General features: G+C 38.1%; 1 protein-coding gene across 1 annotated transcript in view; it reads left to right on the top strand.

Annotated features, from left to right (window-relative positions):
* The first annotated feature begins 11,831 nt into the window (after positions 1-11,831).
* The window catches only part of ZSWIM6 (zinc finger SWIM-type containing 6), a 74,825-nt gene continuing 66,069 nt past the window's right edge, over positions 11,832-20,587 (top strand). Inside the window, exons 1-2 of the mRNA XM_021706553.1 lie at positions 11,832-11,967; positions 13,042-13,398. Coding sequence (XP_021562228.1) covers positions 11,832-11,967; positions 13,042-13,398 — 493 coding nt within the window. The remainder of the gene's footprint in view (positions 11,968-13,041; positions 13,399-20,587) is intronic.

Genomic DNA, 20,587 nt, shown 5'->3' with positions numbered 1-20,587 from the left:
AGAGTTCATAGGAGTCGCGTTACTGTATGAGTTCTTAGAGCAGTTACCATTCTCGTGTGCTTTCTGAATCTCCGAAAGGGTGATGCTAGCTGCAGCTTAATCCCCAGGGTCTGTACTCTGTTTCTCTTATTTTTTAAAATTTTACATTATATTAGAAATTATCTCATCTTACTTATTTCTGAATCCAAGTTAATCTGATTTGTTAATTCAAACTGTCCAATAATCCAGTGACTTCTAAGAACTAGAACCCTCTGTTATTTACAGATGCTTTCCTGGATATTAGTACATTTTCTGTAACCAAGTAGGGAATTAGGGAAGTGGTTGTTAAGCGGTATGGCCACTCATGTTCATAATATATAATGGGTAGTAAGAGAAAGAGAAAGAATATATCCTTTTAGGTGGTGAAGGCCGACACGATAATTGATGGGTTTCATTTCATTTTTTAATGAGCTTTCCTTTATGTTTCTATGTTATTCTATATTTTACATATTTTGTATAGATAAACCTTACCTATAGTTATACAATCTGAGGGTTTTTTTTTATATAACTGGAAATTTTACCAACTTTGTGGAACACAAGAAAGATATAATGCTTTAAGAATTTCTGTTTTATGCAGATGGATAAAGATTAGGTAGGTAAAAACTAAATGTTTACTTTTATATTGAATTTCAAAACTTGTCCATGGAGATCAAATTAGATAATGACTGAATTTAGAATCAAGAGTCCATTCTCTCTCTTCTTTGTCTTACTTTGAGGTGTATAATTCATCTTCTCTGGACTGGGCTAAGCCATGATGCGAGTTGAGTATCCCATGGTTAAGGAGAACCTTGGAATGTCCCCATTGCCATAGAAGGCTGGACCAGCCAGTAAGGCAAAGCTGCACAGTCGACCATCAGTATTTGTACTTGGGATGTGGTTTTTACCAGCTCCCAGAACAGGTGCTAGAAATCAATTATATGTCAGATTCTTTCGTCAGAAAGATGTTGAACACTTTTTCAATGTTAGTGAAAGCACTTTTTTTCCCTTATACATAATAAGTGTTCATTGTAGAAATTTTAGGGAAAAAAAATTTCCCAAACCAACTAAAACAAGGAAAATAAAAAATCATCTGTAATTAAACTGCTCCAAGATACAGGTGGGAACGACTTGGCCAGTTTTATACACATCTTGAGCAGATGACCTGTCTCTTTGCTTCTCTATTATTATGTACTTAAGGAAAAAAACGTAGCATTTAACCAAGGTATAAATATGTCTACCTGACTGTTCTTAAAGACGTACACACAGGGCAGAAAGAGGATTTTCCTCCCAACTGGATCTCTATAGTAAGGGAAATAACAAATTACAGTCCTGGCAGGAGCTCCTGTTTCTTGGGATTCTTTGAAGAGAGCAGGCTCTCTGACATCACTTTGCTTGTCAGGCCCACAAATGACTGAAAACGAAAAACTATGGTAACTTTTTCTTCCTATAACTAGAATTGCTTGTCTCCCTACTGTTGCATCCAACTTTCGATTAGTCTTCTGGTCAGTGAGGAGATGGGTTTGAGCTGTAAAAATAATTTTTACATACCTCACATGGAGGACAGACATTAGGGTTAAAAGGGGTGTTTTATATTTTAGTAGAGAGATCTTCAAGAGGAAGAGTGAAACATTTCTTTTACTTATTGAAACTAAAAGTTATTTTGAAGCAATATAAAGTCTTCTCAGTCCCTATTTTTATTCAAATCACATTTAAAAAATAGGCTTTGTAAAGTAGGAACAGCAGAAGAAGTGATATTAGTTCTATTAATTTGAAAATACAATATATTAGAATATGGATGAGTACAACGACACATCCTTGTCCATTCTTGTACTAGAATGCCCGCATACTCCTGGAACTTGGGGCCCACGTGCAATAGCAGAGCGTACACTTACAGGCTAGGGTCTTAGTGCATGTGTTGAACATGCCAAGCTTCCCAGATTGATGATAGAAGACATTCCATAAAAACAATTGTTTTGGTGGTTTACGTACAGTCAGTTCTTGTCCTTATAGTAGCCTTACAATTTGGGGACTGTATTATTATTTCTTTTTATAGATTAAAAAAAAATCTGTTGCTAAATCACTTGCCTAGGGTCATTTAGCAGAGATGGTGATAGACCTTGAAGGATGATTGATACTGTTTTAGATGGTTCTCATTTTCTCTAAAATCCTACCCCACCTTGTGCCATCCTGCAGTCTGTTGCCTCTGACTTTTTCATATAAGGTACTCTTTGCCTCAAGCGAAAAATGTGTTACTAAAATAGTTGCCAGTATTTATTTCAGTAATTGAATTGTTTCTAATACACAAAGAACTCAATTATGAGGAATGCTAGGGATGTTTTAAAGCAATCTCTTTGTAAAAGTAAATACTCTCTGATTAATCATTTAAACATTTTATATTTAAACTTATATATATATATATATATATATATATATTTTTTTTTTTTTTTTTTTTTTTTTTTTTGAGTTGGAGTCTCACTCTGTCACCCAGACTGGAGTGCCGTGGCCGCTCCCGGCCACCGCAGCCTCGACCTGCTGGGCTCTGGTGATCCTTCCGCCTCAGCCTTCCAAGTAGCCGGAACTACAGGCATGCGCTACCAAGCCCGGCTGATTTTTTGATTTATTGTAGAGATGAGGTCTTGCTGCCCAGGCGGGTCTCGAACCCACGGGCTCAGGCAATCCACTCACCTCAGCCTCCCAAAGGCATGGGATTACAGGCTGAGCTAATGAAAGTTTTACTTAAAATAGGATGGCATAACTATAAGCTTAGCAATCATGTCAGCAACAATTTTTGTTACTATAAAATGTTATTTTTATTTTGCAACCTAAAATAAAATAACTGTTAATACTCCATTTAATACTCCATTCTTGACTTCTTAGAATGGGAACTTTTAGGTTACAAAATAAGCTAAAAGTTGTATATGTTTTTAATATTACAAGTTATATATTCCTCGCTGTTCTACTTACTGTATTTACTACTCAAATATATCTTGACTAGAAAAGCCTTGTTTAGGCTATAATTCTAATCATCCAGGTCAGTGATTCTCAAATCAGTAGTATCAGCATCATCTGTGGTGAATTAGAAACTCTGGACATGTGGGACCCAGCAGTCTGTGTTATCATAGACTCTCTAGGTGATTCTGATGCACATTCCAGTTTGAGAACCATCAATCTGTATGTTCCACATGCCAAGAGTTTTTAAGTGTTCTTTCATCTTAACAAATTCTTCTTGAGTGTGTCTTCCAAAATAGTCTTCTATGATGGGGATATCAGAGATCTCTGCTGTCTCTGAACTTTCAACTTAACTCAAAGTTTAAGAGAGGAATGGGCTCTTAAAAATAGTCTTTAGTTACGTTAAAGCATCCTACCTAGACTTGGGGCCAAAGCACTTAGTTGAGACTTTTATCTTGTAAGGTAGGCGGCATTGCTTGGAAGAATCCCATGATACACTTTTGAGGACCTGACCTTGCTGGATCCTTAGGCTACAGAAATGAAAGATTGGTGCCCTTTCTCCAAGGGTCCTAAGCCCTAGCAGTGTTTATTCAAATGCGTGGATCTGTCAGTTTGCTTCCGTTTGTCCTCTTTTTGGTTTTTTGTTTTGTTTTGTTTTGTTAGAGTCTCACTCTGTTACCCAGGCTTGAATCCAGTGGCATGCTCACTGCCACCGCCACAACCTTGATCTGCTGAGCTCAGGTGATCCTTCCACCTCAGCCTTCCAAGTAGCTGGAACTACAGGCGAGTGCCACCATGCCTGGCTAATATTTTTGATTTATTGTAGAGATGCGGTCTGACCAAGTTGCTTAGGCTAGTCTTGAATCCCTGGGCTCAGGCATTTCTCCTGCCTCTGCCTCCCAAGTGCTGTGATTACAGGCCTGAATCCCCTCATTCTTTTCAATCATTTATGTGTTGGTGTGGAAAGGCTTTATTTGTGCAAGTTTATCATTTGAATTGTAGAAACCTTGTGTTCTGTCCAGTCCTTCAGAGTCCTGCTTAATCCGAGTGTGTTCCATCACTGCCGCTCCTTGAGAACATTAATTCTTTACCTGTACAAAGGGTATTATAAAGCCTGCTTTTAAGAATGTTTGTGAAAATTAAGAGTGTTAGAGCCCAGTCATGGCACAAGGCTATGGGAATGGTGAGGGTCAAAATGGGGGACTTATGTCGGGGTGAGGAGTCAGACCGGAGCTCTAGGTTGTAGGTGGAGGAAATTGGCCACTAAGGCCTACATTCTTCCCTGCCAAGTCTGAGCACACTTTTCTCCTTATCTCTTGGCCTAGTAAACAGAATTAGTCTCTAGTTTTCCCTTTACCACTGTTCCTAAAGTAAACAGCCAAGCATTTCTGAAGGTTGTTTTGCTGTGAGCAACAACAGGAAATACATAGGGAAAAAATTTTCTGTCTCCTCATTTACACCTGGTCCTGGTAGGCAAGACAGAGTGTACAGAAGTGCTAAGAGTTGGCATTTGGGCACCAAAGGAGTCTAATGAACTTCGTCTGCACTTCAGAAGCTGGGGACCCAGGTGAGAGGCCAGAGTGTGGGGGGGGAAGGGGCACTGAACTGAGGTGGGGACTCGGCAGGAGGTGAGGGATCCTAGAGAATGAGGGGCTGTGAGGCTGTCTCTACTCTAAGAAGGGTGATAGGCCAGAGTTGCTTTGCTTGTATTAGAAAAGGTTGGCAGCAGAGAAAGCAGCTCACATTTATATGATTGGGATGAATAGTTTACATTCCTAAGCATTTTGCAGAGTTGTGAAAATAACTCAAATTCTACCTATTTTAAAAAATGACCAACCCCTCCCCAGCAACTCACCCAGAATCTGAGGCTGGGTAATGATTGTTTTCCTTCAAAATGCATGTTAAAATACAGGAATACATCCTGGAAAATTACTTGATGATAGTGGTGGTGGTGGGGGAACACTTAAGTGCTTCAGAATTTGGTTTGCCACAGAATGACGTGACTATTTTTTGGTTTTATTTTGTTTTTTAAATCCAGTGCTTTCCCTTTAAACTAGTGCTACTTTTAGGTGCCAGTAGTGGATAACCAAATTAGCGAATAAGTTTCTTATTTTCAAAAACAATTTTAATTAACTCTTTAATGCCACTCATATCTAATGTAGGTATTCTGAACCTTGTATGTAATGGCATAAGAATCTACATTACCAAGAAAACAAAACTGATACTGAGCAGAATGCTGCTGGGAACCCTTAGTTGGGCCCATCCAGTGCATGCTCCGTAAATTTTTATGTTTTTTATATTGTGTGCTGAGGTTTAGAGTCTGACCTTTGCATTAATTTGCCATTGTCTCACAAATATTAATGAAGTGCAGAAGGGATTCTGTTCCAAATAGGCATTTTTAAGGCAGACTGAAAATAAAGCATTTCCTTTAAAAAATAATTTTTCTGAGAGATAAAAACTGCTTCATTAGTGAATGCCAGCAAAATCTCCTAATATCTTTCTGTAAGCTGTTTAAGCTTAGTATTAGAAATTTTAGGGCTAGAGGATTTAATTAGCCAGCTCACAGGATGCAGTCCCTTTAATTTAGGATTTCCCTTTGAGAAAATTTTGTAGTTGAAGAAGGAATATGATATTTAGACAGGTTTTCATCTTGGGTCATTATAGTGTCAGTACTCATGATCTGGAGATTGTATATGATTTGAATGAAAACTTTTGTTTATAACATTGATTATTGCCTTGTGGGATGCTGGATTGTGTGCAGTAGTTTTCAGAGTTAGGAAAGGCAAAAGTTAGGTTTTTGGTGGGCAATGATTAACTCATCTATTTTATCAGGGACACATCAGTATTAGTTACTATACATTTAGCCAATGTAGGAGGTTTACTTAACCAATGAATACTTTATCACAAGAGTGTTAAATGTTAACACTTTTGCATTTTTAGACTTGGCTTTTAAAAATTGCAAAAAGATCTCTCAGGGTCCTTGCCACCCTTTCAGCCATAACATTACATTGCCTTGGTTTCTACCTTTAATTTCCCGGGGGGTTCTTTTTATTTAAGAAAAGGGTGAAAGATGTATTTGTGTAAGTATGACACCAGTGCTCCTGTTAAATTCTTTTTCAACAAAGAATTTGTTACTTGAGTGCCTTATGCACAGGGCGTATATTTTTCTGAAAAGAGTGTTCCATGGAAAGTAGTAGTTTTTAGTGTGCATGTTTATTTCATGTCTGCCAGTTTATTTTCGCTTAGAAATTTTCTAATATTTTGAGTTTATAACCATTTTCCAGCTGAGTGCATATACATAGAGGCACAAAATAGCCAACCTTTGGAAATTCTTTGTGTATTTAAATATAGTTGTCTTTCCAGTCTAATATCATGAGTTTCCTTGCCATTTAAATTGCAACTAAAACTTAACCTAAGATATGAAAAATGTCTTCAAGAAAAACATAATTTGGAATATCAGTTAAGAAATTTAATTTTTGTTAATGTGAAATTAATGTAGATGATTTGAATATGTGTTCATGTGTGAGAAATTTGCCCCTTCAGTATTTCTCTACTGAGTCTTATTAACTATTGACCATAATAGAAGACCAAGTGCAAATAATGCCACATCAAGACGATTTGGAGAAGAGTTATTTCTTCCATGTCTTGGCAGTGCATTATAATAGCAGTTCTTCAGCTTTCTTGTCTCACTCTTAATTGAGGAGTCCAATGGCTTGTGAGGATTATATCTATTGATATTTACTGTGTTTGAAATTAAAACAGAAAAAATATATTTATTAGATAACAGTAATAAGCTAATACTAACATAAATGACATACCTTTATGGAAAAAACTGATAGTCCTTAAAAAAAAATTTGTGAAAAGGGTGACACTGCCTTACATTTTAAAAGTCTCTTTAATGTCTTTTTTTGTTTTTTTTGAGTTGGAGTCTCACTCTTGTTTCCCAGGCTGGAGTGCAGTGGCACGCTTATGACCACTGTAGCCTCGACCTGCTGGGCTTAGGTGATCCTTTGCCTCAGCCTTCCAAGTAGCTGGAACTACAGACAAATGCCACCGTACCTGGCTAGTTTTTTGTAGTTTATTGTAGAGATGAAGTCTCACCTGGTTGCCCAGGCTGGTCTCGAACTTCTGGACTCAGGCATTCCTCTCGCCTTGGCCTTCCAAAGTGCTGGGAATTACTCCTGGCCTAATGTCTGTCTTTAGAGATCTGGATTTTTCTGTCTGCCTCTGTTCAGGTTGTTGTCATATCACACCACATGCAGCCTCTAGAAAACTAAATGTATATTCATGAAAGAGATTTTAAAGGGTCAGTAATGTCTACTAATTATGAAAAAAAAAGTGGTCTTGCAGACCTTCCAAAAGGACTTATGGATCTGTAGGGTTCCTCCCAGGATCATACTTTGAGAATTATTGCATTATAACATTTAAAAACTATATGTGGTTACTAATAAAAAGTCTATCCTGATGTTTTCTAGTTTTTCTGGGTATGAAAGTTAACACTCTCACCAAATTAACAATTTGTGAGTTGGCAGAGCTTAATAGGAAAGTTGGGAAAGAAAGCAGGATTTAATAGAGGTCCTTGGAAGTCTTTTGGTTTTGCTATTAAACAGCAATGATCCTTCTAGTGTCGCCCTGCTTACTAATCTCACACATTCTTAGTGATCCCTTTTATTTTCCAAGAGACCCTCCCCTCACGATTCCAATAACTTAGAAGAAAGTGTTATGGATGATAGGGAATGTGTCGGACACACCTCCCCTGTTTCTCCAGCTGGGAAAGGAAGGAAAGGGAAATAAAACTTAATGAGCACGTTTACTATGTGCCAGGTGCTTTACATATGTTATTTCATTTTAATTCCCAAAACAACTGTTGTAGGTATTTCTAGCCACATTTTGCACACGAATAAAGAGAGGCTCAGAGAGGTCAGATATTTAATATGTCCGAGGCACACAGTATTTAAGTGGCAGAACCTGATCCGAACTGCGGTCTATTCCCAAGGACTCTCCAGCATTGTGCCTTGGTTTGGGGTTTTGTTTTCTTTAGTTTCCACAGATTGAGAATGTGGATTCTAACAGTTTATTGGACTCTGTGACAGCATGACGATAAAGCAATTTGACTACCCTGTGAGGTTTGCTTTTGTGGGATTAACTGTCTTTCACAAATTATAAAGTCAAATAAATATGTATTTTTAAGAAAAGGTTATATTGTTTCAGTTTTAGTTAGAAGTTAATTGTCCATGTTTTTACCATAGAGTGCAGTGGCAAGATCACTGCTCACCATAACCTCGACCTCCTTGGCCCACGCAATCCTTCTGCCTCAACCTCCTGAGTAACTGGGACTACAGGTGAACACACTACCATGCCCAGCTAATTTTTTGATTTTTTTTTTTTTTTTTCTGTAGAGACAAGGTCTCACTATGTTGCCTAGGCTGGTCTCCAACTCCTGGGCTCAAGTGATCCTCCTACCTTGGCCTCCCAAAGTACTGGGAATACAGGTGTGAGCCACTGCACCTGACTTAACTTTTTGCATGCTTCAGTCTGTTAAATAGACTATATAGCTAACTAACCCAGTGGAAGATTCTGGATTTACAGTCCTAAAACAGCTGTTCATCATGGTTTGTTAGAACTCCAGAAAGGCAGAATCTATACTCAGGAGCATTGTTTTGAAACAAAACTTAAAAGATAAGACCAGCTAGGGGACAGGGTATGTGTTGGGGCAGGGGCAGGATAGCTTACAGTCTTTTGGAGGTTGTTGAGGGAGGAATAGTCTCCTTGCTTCTTCTGTGGGTGCTCTGGTCTGATGTAGGCCCCATAGAGAGTGAGTTGGAATTTCAAAATTTTCTCAAATTGGGGACGCCAGAATACACCACTGTTCAATCTTGAGGTAAGACTCAGTGGAATGCCTACATATTAACTCAGTATTGCATAATCTTATACAGTAGTGTACCAGCTGCCTTTTATGTGTATGTGTGTATGTGATTTTCTTGTTTCTAAGGTAAAGCCTCTCACCTCTGGTACGCCCACGTAAAGGTAAAGGGAAGTTGTCTCACCTCTAAAAAAAAAAATAGGCCTCTGAATATTAAATAGGTGGCACAAAGGTAGTCAAATTAGAGATGTAGCTGACCTGAGGAGAGAGAATTTTCTATGAAAAAGGATAGCATTACAGGAGACGTGTCATCGTGATAGCTGATAGTGGAGAAAAGTAGCCAAAAGATCCTGCCACCTGCAAGCAGCTGTTTTAAGGAGTACTTCCCTACTCACTTGGTAACACCCTAAATGGTTAGCCAATTAGGGTGGCAGGGTAGAACTTAGAACATTGAGAAATATTTCTGTCAAAAGTGGTTGGAATTTTTCAGGGAGTTTAGGTACTTGAAAGGTAATCTAGAACTGGAAAATGAACATTCATAAAACACCTTAATCTTTGATGATATCAGTTTAATGAAATGTTACTCCAAAAGATATGTATATGTTTATTTGTGCCCTCACACATCTCTTAGATTAAATTGTTTTGGAGGCCATAACATTGTATAGTTTACTTTTTAAAAAACTTTACAAGAATAGTAAATGTTCAGTGACAAAATTGGCATAATAGATGGGATTTTTCCCTCAGCATAATCATGTGATATTAGGATTGAATATACTTTACTTGTTTTTACTCGTACTATACAACTCACATGAAGAAAGGAGGCTGTGTTTGCAAAAACTATTTGAGGGCTTCATCTGTTTTCCTAAGGGTCTCTCCTTTGGCAATTAAATTAGTCCCTTTGAAGCATCTATTATGTTATCATCTTTTATACTCTTTAAATACTAACTAGTCTAATTTTTTTGGATCCTCTATTGCCTTAGTTTTGCCTGTGATTACAATAGTTCTCCAGTATCACTTTCACAGAAAGACAGTTAAAGACATTCGCTTGGCAGGCCAGGAGAGATGATTAGTATGAAATGGGAAGAGATTGATTTGATAAATGATCAGTTTATAACTAATTTCCTATTATGAAAACTGGTTTCTCTGTGCAAGCATATATGTAACAGGTGAAAATAGTTTGCCAGCTTTATGGACTTTTTTTTTTTTTTTTGAGTTGAAATCTCACTCTCGCTCATGCTGGAGTGCACGACCTGCTGAGCTCCAGCTATCCTTCTCCCTCAGCCTTTTTCTGGGGTTGAGTGCTTCACATGACTTTTCTTCATAGGGAAAATAGACATTGAAAATTTTAAAGAAAGTGAGGTTTACTGTGTATCCTTCCCTTGCGTTAATATGTGGGCTTTCTTTAATTGTGGTTTTTATCTATGGAAGAAAGCCAAAGGTTATCATATGATAGTTCTCAACATTTCTCATCGCGAAGCAATAATAGTAACTTGTTTTTAGGGAATGCTCTTTGTTAATTGATACTTTTGGTAAAAATCATTACAACACTTTTTTCCTTCTGCTAAGTATTGTCCACTATGAATTATCTAGATGAAGTTTTATTACTCTGAACAGTTTCTTGAGTAGGATTTCTTCCAGCTCTCTGAACTGGGCAGACTCGGGGAAGACAGTAAGTGCGGTTCACATGGCATATATGTGAACTCTTGATGTTGTCTGACTGTCACTCTCAAGAACCATCTCTGCAACTCCATGTGTACCCCCCCCCAAGAGTTCCCATGTGGTAAAGATTCTTCTCTTTGTGAATGAAGGGGAACTCAAAGAAACAGTGGCCTGTTCAATGAATTGTATTAGAGTAGCACATAGGGGGACCCCCAAAAAACCAGTATTGGAGGGTGGGTTCCTTGTAGTTTAGGCTTTCCCCCCTGTTAGGTGAATGTTCTAGGAACCCATCAGCATCAGTGTTCCAGCTAGTGTTGTGTTTAACTTCAGTGAATTTTCTTTGAAGATTCTTTTAACGCCTTTGCCCATTTCATGATGGGTGCTTTATGAGTTCACCTCCCCATACCAAATGAGTGGTAGCAGTTTGTGACCAAAACTGGCATGACCCCTGTACCTCACTCTCCCTACTCACCTGGTTTCACCCCAAGTGACTTTTTTGGTTTGTTTCTCCTGATGGAAAAAGTCTTTTTTTTTTTTTTTTTTTTTTTGAGTTGGAGTCTCACTGGGGCGCCCATACTGGAGTGCAGTGGCCGCTCCCGGCCACCGCAGCCTCGACCTGCTGGGCTCCGGCGATCCTTCCGCCTCAGCCTTCCGAGTAGCCGGAATTACAGGCACGCACTACCACACCTGGCTGATTTTTTGATTATTGTAGAGATAAGGTCTCGCTGCCCAGGCGGGTCTCGAACCCGCGGACTCGGGCAATCCACTCACCTCAGCCTCCCAAAGGCGTGGGATGACAGGCTGAGCCACCGAGCCCGGCTCTGGAAAAAGTCTTTAGAGGGAAACATTTTGCCAGTGTGGAAGAGGTGAAACAAAAAATGGCAGAAGCACTAAAAGGCATCCAAATTGATGAGCTCAGATGCTGTTTGGAGCCGTGGAAAAGGGGTCTCGATAGGTATATTGCATCAAACAGAGAGCACTTTGTGTATTTACTCTTACATGTTTAAACTTCAGCCACCTTCAGTTTGTTCTAAATAAATTACAAGTTTTTTGGGGTCCCCCTCATACATCGTGGCAGGTTGAGAGTGAGCCCATGTTTTATTGTGTAGTATTCATTTTTCTGCCAGACACCTGGAATCTTGAGGTAAATCTGAGTCCTGGGTTCCCAAAGGGATTTGCCTCTCATTGTCTTCAGGCTTATCTTGGCCACGGAATGTGTCTTTCAGAAAGAGAGTGGAAACAAATGGGTCGCCTCCTTCAGCCTTCCACTTTAGGGTAAGCCTCCCGTGCATTTAGGTAAAAGGAGTGTGGAAGGTTTTGCTGTCGGGCCAAGCAGCCGGGAATGGTTGGCGCGCGGGGGGGTGGGCGGCAGCTGTCTTCGGCCGTGCTCTGCAGCAGGGCTGTCCCAGGAAGAGTGACCCCTGGGCAGCGTGAGCATCTCGTCTTTGGGTCGGCCATGGGGCTTGTCGAGGGCTCCTGTGGGCGTCTCGGCTTAAGGTCCAGTGTCTCTCGGACCCTCTTTCCCTTGTGACTTGGTTCTGCGTGTGTGTTTAACCACCTGACGTCTATACTAGCTTTCCTCTGGGTGTGATATGGAACAAAATCATCATGAGTTACTTAGGCTGTGGTGGGTATGAGATTTGGTGGCTCTGCAAATACCAGCAGTCACTACTCATTGATACATATCGGGGCATATATTATACATGCTACAGAAAGTATTATTAAATTTAAATTTTTCTCTGGTCAGATTGGTGAAAAGGACCCCCTCAGAGCTGCTGTATTGCTTGGATTCAGCTGGTGGCTGCCCGAATAAAGGTGGAGGGAAGGAAAAGTTTTTGTGAGAAGAAAGCTTGATTGGGGACTCTACTTTAAAAAAAAAAAAAAAAGAGCTAGACTCGGTGGCTCAGCCTGTAATCCCGCTCTTTGGGAGGCTGAGGTGAGTGGATGGCCTGAGCCCGCGGGTTTGAGACGCACCTGGGCAGCGAGACCTCATCTCTACAATAATCAAAAAATCAGCCGGGCGTGGTAGCGCGTGCCTGTAGTTCCAGCTCCTTGGAAGGCTGAGGCGGAAGGATGGCCGGAGCCCAGCAGGCCGAGGCTGCGGTGGCCGAGAATGGCCACTGCACTCCAGTCTGGGCGCCAGAGTGAGACTCCCACTCAAAAAAAAAAAAGAAAGCATAGCAGTATAGGAGAGGAGTCATCACTCCTCTGGTCCCACTGATCTAGGGGATTTTTGTCTTGCATACCACAGATTCAGAATAGTGATGGCTTCTCAGTGCTGTGACCTAACTTCTTCCTATAGGTATGGTGGTGTACTGCAGTACGCGTTTTTATGTAGTTGTGGAAAACACTTCAGCATGTCTGTTGAATGCCATTTAGTTTTTTACCTGTAAGGGGGTGGTGGGGGTGGCTTGTGTCCTGAATGTTTCTACTTGAAAATAAAAGCTCTCATGTTTTTTTCTTGCTGCTGTCAAGTCCCACACATTTCAAAGAATTAGAGCATTTCATAGCATCTGAATGCAGAAGCTAAACCCTCCCTTTCTCTCACATAGGTTTCCACTTGAGCGGCACAGTGACAGAACCTGCAATACAATCGGAGCCAGAAACTGTTTGCAACGTGGCCATCAGTTTTGATCGTTGCAAGATTACCTCAGTGACCTGCAGCTGTGGAAACAAGGACATATTTTATTGTGCCCATGTTGTGGCACTGTCTTTATACCGCATTCGCAAGCCGGATCAGGTCAAACTGCATCTTCCCATTTCAGAGACTCTCTTTCAAATGAATAGAGACCAACTACAAAAGTTTGTACAGTATTTGATTACAGTGCACCACACAGAAGTTTTGCCAACTGCTCAAAAATTAGCAGATGAAATTCTTTCCCAAAATTCAGAAATCAACCAAGTTCATGGTGAGTATAGACATTGACTCTATTTCTTCTTTGGGTATTTTGTCATTTATACATTCACTTCTTCATAAAAATGAAATAAATGTGAAGTAGGTCATCAGTATTGCTCTTAGTTGAATGAGATTTTTAAATTTAGTTTTGTATCCTAAAACATTTCTTTCAAAGTGTTTCATGCTAGGTATTAAGCCTTTTGTGCTTGGCAGAATAATTTATGTTACAGCTTGATTCTTATACTTCCTTTACATTTAGTAATATTTCATCAAATACTAGATATTATGCAAAACACTTACTAATTTAAGAAAACTGACTTGTACATATTCTGAATTTTTTCATTTTCTTTTAAAATTTATTTTCGAATGGGGGAAGTTTCTGACAGGATGCCTCATATTAAGAAAATATATTATTTTTAGAAAAATATTACAGCTTGTTTAGAGAGAGTTTTTTTATTCTTTCATACATTAAACATGTTACTTCATTTATTTGTAGACACATCAAATGTTTATTTTATGCATTGATAATATGTCGATTCATAAGAATATATATATATATATACACACACACAACTTTTCAAAATTATACCTGTCACTTATTTCATATAGTACATTAATATGGGACAAATAATGACAAAATAAAGGTTGCTTGTGCTTGTAAAACATTTGGACATTATTTTTAAGGTATTTAAAAAATATGTTGAAGTAAAACAGTTTTGAAGAAAGTAAAACTTTCTTTCTTCTTTTGTTGAAGAAAGTAAAACTCAAAGACCTAACTAACATTGTTAAATTTGTTTAGTTATATTGATTTGAGATACAAGACAAGTCACTCAATCCTATTCTTTTAGGTTTTTTTCAGAGTCGCTCTATGATACAGCAAATAAAAATGCTTAAAGAAAGCAATTTGAGATCCTTTTTAATAAACTTTTAAAATTGTGAGCTATACAGTGCAGAAAAGTACATAATATATGAATGTACACATTAACAAGGCTAACCACCAAGGCCAAGATGCAGATGGCTCTTAGCCCTTGAGAGGGTTCCCACATACTCTCTTCCAGTCACAAGCCCTTTCCTCTTCTCCTTGGTACCTACTGCCTGATTTTTTATGGTAATCACTTCCTTTGTTTGTTGTTTTTGACATCATTAAACACTAATTTAGTTTTATCTGTTTTTAAACTTTGTGTAAATTGAATCATACAGCATGATTCCCATATTATCGACTTCTTTCACACAGAATCATTTTTGTAAGATTTACCTATACTGTTTTGTTTACTTGTTCATTTATCTGGGGCATCAGTGTCTGATACAAATATAATATGAACCACATGCATAATTTAAAGCATTTTAACAGCCACATTTTAAAAAGCAAACAGAAGTAAAATTTATTTTGATAGCATATTTCCTTTAGCTGTATATACCAAATATTGATTCAACATGTATCACAATATTCATAAATATTTTTCAACAAAAATATTGATATTTATCTTTTTTCGTGTTAAGTTTGAAACCTGGTGTCTGTTTCACACTTTGCAACATATCTCAGATCACACAGTAGTCACTCTGTAGGTGCTCAGTAGCCTCATGTGGCTAGTGGCTACCGTATTGGACAGCACGGCTCTAGAGTATACGGGGTATGAGAATAGCACTGTTTATTTGTCCATTTTACTGTGGATAGGCCTTGTTTTGAATAGAGCTACTGTGAAAATTCTTTCACAAGTCTCCTGATGCTGTAAGGTACTTTTAACATAGTTTTTATGTCTTCTAGTGCTTCCCATATCAGGCTCAGCTTTATTAAAGTAGCTATCATAAGGTATGTAAAGCATTTGACTTGGTGGAGTCTGCCAAGGTAAAAAATAACAGAAGTTTAAACAACTCTGCCACAGAAGTACCTTCAACCCACCAAAAGCACATGTATTCAAGGACTTTTCAAGTAGGCTTCTGCTCTGTCATGTCATCTGTCTCAAATCTTGCTGCCTTGTGAAAATTCAGGCCAGCTATCAACATCCCAGAGATTTCTCAGGAGACTATTTGTGTCTTCTTATTAAATTGTTCAGTGGAGGCAGAAGAATAGGGTATACCATTTCTTCAGACTTTTATGCGTTTTCTTTCTTTTTTCCCCTCCTTTTTTTCCTTCGGTCATGTGATCCATTAGGGTCACTCTTCCACTTCGTCCTCTCAGTTTTAGTGTAACCGAAGGTCTCTATCAATAATCACTTATTCTGCATTTGTTTTGCTTGCTTTGAAAGGATAGTAGCCGCCAACATTTCTTATTTAAAAAATTTTAAAATCCTTGTTGAAGTAGTGAGACTAATAAAACAATGTAAACTGAAGATGGATGTGTTCACATGACGTATTTCTTTCATAGTTTCTAAAATTGAAAGGAGATGATATCCAAGGGACTATCAAGGACAGAATGCAGGTTAGCTTTAAACTCAGTATGATTTTCAAATAACTTGTGTATGAGAACAGCTTCATGAGAGCAGTGAACTTGAGCAGTTTATCCCGCCTGCCTTCTCTTCACTTAATTTATCATCAGATTTGCTCCAAGCCTGGAAGTAGGCCAATTACATGAGCTGCCTTTCTGCCTTCCATTCTAGTATGACAAGTTGTAAAAAAGAAGAGAGGTAGGAAGCAGGCCATGACCTTAAGTGAAGGAATGGGAAATCTGCTCCCTGGAGGGTCTTATTTTAACTGTTAGATTAATGACTTAGTAGGGGTTAGGATTAAAAATGTTTTACAGTTATTTGACTGCATGGTCCCACCTGCCTCCAAACATCTGTACATAAAGCTTTCTTCTTTTCAAAATCTGTTTCTAAAGCAATACTTTCTTACATGATTTTGTGGATGTGTTTTTCTTAGAGTAAAATATCTTGAATATGAACATTGGGAGGATTTAATTTTTGTCTAAGGAAGGGCATCACTTTTACCTTGATAGATAGAGTTAAGATATGATTTAGGCTCAATCAGTTGGTGTCATGATGATGAGGTTTAGCTTATCCAGATTCTTTTGTAGAGAAAAGTGTAATAGAATTTATAAGTAAATACAAAATATGTTGATAACAGTAGGCTTTTCTGCTTTAACCTGTAAACTTAACTCTGATGCTTCTTAAAATTTAATTGGTTGCTTTTCTTATTATTTTGAAGTATTTTATTTTTTGAAGATTTTATTAAGAATTAAGAGTTTTTCAAGTGTATTTCAAATAATTGTTCCTCACAATTTCCTTGCAAGCTGAATATTGCAAATTTAAGATTGAATAGTTTGTAGATAAGGAAACGAGGGAAAATGGGTTATATTATGGGATATGTCATCTGTGACTTATAGCCAAGGTCACAGATTCAGTGAAAGTTGTTTGGATAGACTTGGTCATCATAATAGTTCAGTTATTGTCAGACTTTCTTACATATCAACATGTTTTCATAAAATTTCTGACATAATGTAACTTAGATTTTTAAATTAACCATGCTAAAAGTGACTGTTAACATAGTTAATGTTTTTGACCTACCAAGGAGATTGCCAGTTGTAGTTCTACACTTTAAGCAAAATTGTTTGTTCTTGGTTTTATATTCTAGTAAAACCTTTCAGCTTTCATATTCTTAAAAAAAGAAGTTGGTGTCTTTGCTAAGTACTTTTCTAGAGATTTGATGATTTCTAAGTACTATCTCCACTCTCTCAGTAAATCAACTTGGCCTTTTCTGGTCCTTTATGCTTCTGTTAAAGGAGATCTACATCTCCATTTGGTAAATTGTAGTGTAGGGACAGACCACTGAACTTGAAATCAGGAGGCCTAGAGTCAAGTGTTGTGTCTGCTATGTAGTACCTGTGTGACCTTCGGTGGGACTCATTTTTTCTCAAATTAAAATTGCTCAATATCTTCTCTAACAGTGTTATGAGAATTTTAGTGATATGATATATGCATATATAATTACAAAAAGATGACTGAGCTTACCTAATGTTGGGGTACCCACAGGTTATTATAGTTAAGAGAGCAGAAAGCAGTTGAGGGATGAATAATGTTAGAGTTGGAGGTCACTTTGCTTTCTCTGACTTTCTGGCACATACTTCCTCCTCTTTTACTCTCTCTCTCATACTTTTTCTTTTACTGATCTTTTTATGGGCTAACCTGTGCTGAGCAGACTACCACAGAGAGGGCAGACTGAGTGGAAACTGGCCTTGGACCCAACCTGGAACAGGAAAAGGAGAGAGGATCGTTTTAGTGATCCTTTCACTCCCAGGGCCTGGGCCAGTCTCAGAAGTAGCCTAGAATCATCCCTCACTTACTTGTGATGTGCCCAGAGATACCATCTCAATCAGCCACATGTAGAGAGGATGAATTCACATGTCAGATGAGCATTGACATATGATGTCTAAGATCACTTCCAAGTCTGACTGTGTCTTTGCTGGTGGAGTATCTGCAGAGACAAAGGAGGCACCTAGGATCCAGACTGCAAAGGCATATCTCCTGTCGTTTCACCCAGATACGCGTTTGTGGGTTCTTTCATTTCAATTTGGTTGAGCATGGCTTTTATAAAGTCAAGACCAGGAATTTCATTCATACCTACCTGGCTTGCTTAACTTAGCCTCTGAATGCCTTTCTGTTCCAATTATATTATATTTATCATTCTGTTCAGACTCTCCCAGATATTAGCAAACAAACAAACAGATATAGTCCCATCTTCATTGTGTAGCTCCAAATTTTCATTGTTAAAGGACTGAAACTATGGTCTGTGTATCTTGATAGCCTCCCTAAACACAATACTTAAAATGTAATAAGCACTCATATTTGTTACACAAAAAGCATCACTGTCGTTTTCATTCTGTTTTGTTCTTAGTAGGAACTTGGAGATTTATTCTGTAAGGACATGTACACATACATGTTCAGATCTACCAGTGAGTGACAGTTGGAGTCATCCCATGGAGGCCTTGTGTCACATCTCTCTTCCTTCTATTTCTCTGTGGATGATCGTGTTCACTGTAATTGGGCTTGCATTAGCAACCAGTTTTTGCAAGTATCCTAGGGAGATAATTTGATTATTACCGTATATCCTTTTTACTGTAGAATATTCTGGTGTTGACAGTTGGTGAAACAAAGGTATCATCTGCTGGTGGTCAGTGTAATTAGCAAATATATTCTGTAGGAGAGAATTAAAGTTATTTTAACTGTTATACATCTCAAAGTGCAATAGTGTAAAACCTAAAGAAAATTTAAACAATAAGAATGTATGCGGTAGTGTAGAAGTGTTGAAGAATTTGACAAGACAAGCCTTCATTGATTTCCCACTCCCAACAGCTCCTTTAGTTTCCAGCAGCACCTTTATGCTACAAGGCAACCACTGCTGACAGCATGGTTTATATTCTTTGAACACACAAGCAGAGACATGTATACACACATGAAATTTTAAATAATTTTAACAACATTCTTACAGTTTTCTTTTTTCTCCTAATATATCATGAATATCTTATGTCAGTACAAATAGGCTTACTACTGTTTTAACTGTAGTGTAGTATTATATTTAGTTATTAATCCATTGAATGACCTTGAAGAGGTTGTTTGCTTTTTCCCCATCTATATACAGTGCTGCTGTGACCATGTTGTGTATGTGTGAATGTGTGCAAGTATTTTTGAATAATAGATTCTTAGTATGAAAAAAGCCATAACAAATTGTATGTTTTTTGATTTTGTAATTATTGCCAAATTTCCCTCCAAAAAATGACAATTTTTACCCTTAAGTTATTGCTAAAGCTTGATTCTTCTATAATACGGTTTATGATCATGTACAGGTGGTATTTTTTTCATCATATGAGACTTGTTTACATTTCACTTTAGGAAAAGAAGTAGTCTTTGAACTTACATCTCCTGATCTGGAGGCATTACAAATCTCTAGCCTATGAGAAATTTGCTAGGGTGACACAGAGACAACTCAGTTTCTTTCAGCCCAGTGCCTTTCATCCTCTTTTCCCCTCCAAATCTCGCCTTCCCCACATTCTTCAGTCATCTCTGACACCACTCTAACCCTCGTAATTTACAAAGGATTGCTACCAGCTGTGTTCAGTTTCCTCGCCCATCCCTCTCTCATTTAACTGACCCCTGTGTCTCTCCATGTTAGCTAGATGAGCTCATTATTCCTGTTTTCCCCACAATTGAGTTTCTTATACCTCCCACTGTACAGCTCTTCAGTGTTCAAGAGGTCCAGCTTTTGAAGTTAGTCTGCTGGCCCTTTGCTTTCCAGTGTTGTGATCAGGGGCAAGTAATGGAATCTCTTCGGGCCTCAGTTTCCTTAATTGTAGAATGTGGACAGTAAAGAGTGCCTATTCCATAGGTCAGGATGGTTAAAGGAGTAAATAGGAATTGCTGTTACTACCATCATTATGATGTGGCGGTTGATAGGAGCATTCAAGAGCAGTGGCAAATATTTGAGGGAAATATTTGTGAACCAGTTTTTTTTTTAAGTCTCTTAAAAATAATCTGACCAAACTATTTTTAAAGCCTGCAAATATAGTAGATGTCTTCTAATAAATCTGAAGTTAGATTATGTAGAAATAACACTTTCTGAGAACTTTGCACTTAAATATTTCTATTTGTGTGCTAAGTATTTGCTAATACATTTATTAGATAAGTAATGGAAAATGACTTACCTTTTATGCACTCTGTGTTCATACTCTGCATTTTTAATAAGCATTGGAGAATGTACAAATACTTGACTGCTTTTTATCCATATAAAATACACGATCATTTCTGTACATGCATAAGTACACTATTGAACTCCTGAAGTAAATTAAATGATAATAAGAGATGAGTAATAAAGTCAGAAGAGAGGAAAATAACAGAGATGGGGCTGTAAACCCTGACAGGTCTATTTGAGTTCCCTGAAATATATGCGAATGGCACTGCTGCTTATTTACTTCCTTGGCATTTAGCTGAAAGGAAGCTGGTTTGTTGGGGGAGTAGAATTTGGTGCATGCCAGGGCTTCCTCTGTCTTTAGCTCCCATACTAAAGAAATCAACTTGTCCTCTAACAGCTTCTGGGGAGGATTCCACACTGTTCATGGTAGTAGAATTCTATGAACTAACTGTAGAGGATAGTAGGTGATGAAAGATCTGTCTGTTTCAGTTACAGCAAAATTGTATAATAAATTGAAATGAAGACATTAGTCACCACCTTGAAAGGAGAATTCAATTAAGGATGAAACTTAAATCTTTTCT

The sequence above is a fragment of the Carlito syrichta genome, unplaced genomic scaffold, assembly GCF_000164805.1.
Source record: "Carlito syrichta isolate Samal-C Ts95f unplaced genomic scaffold, Tarsius_syrichta-2.0.1 Scaffold315767, whole genome shotgun sequence".
Taxonomy (NCBI): Eukaryota; Metazoa; Chordata; class Mammalia; order Primates; family Tarsiidae; genus Carlito; species Carlito syrichta.
The sequence above is the reverse complement of the archived record's forward strand: the minus strand, read 5'-3'. Positions and strand labels throughout refer to the sequence as shown.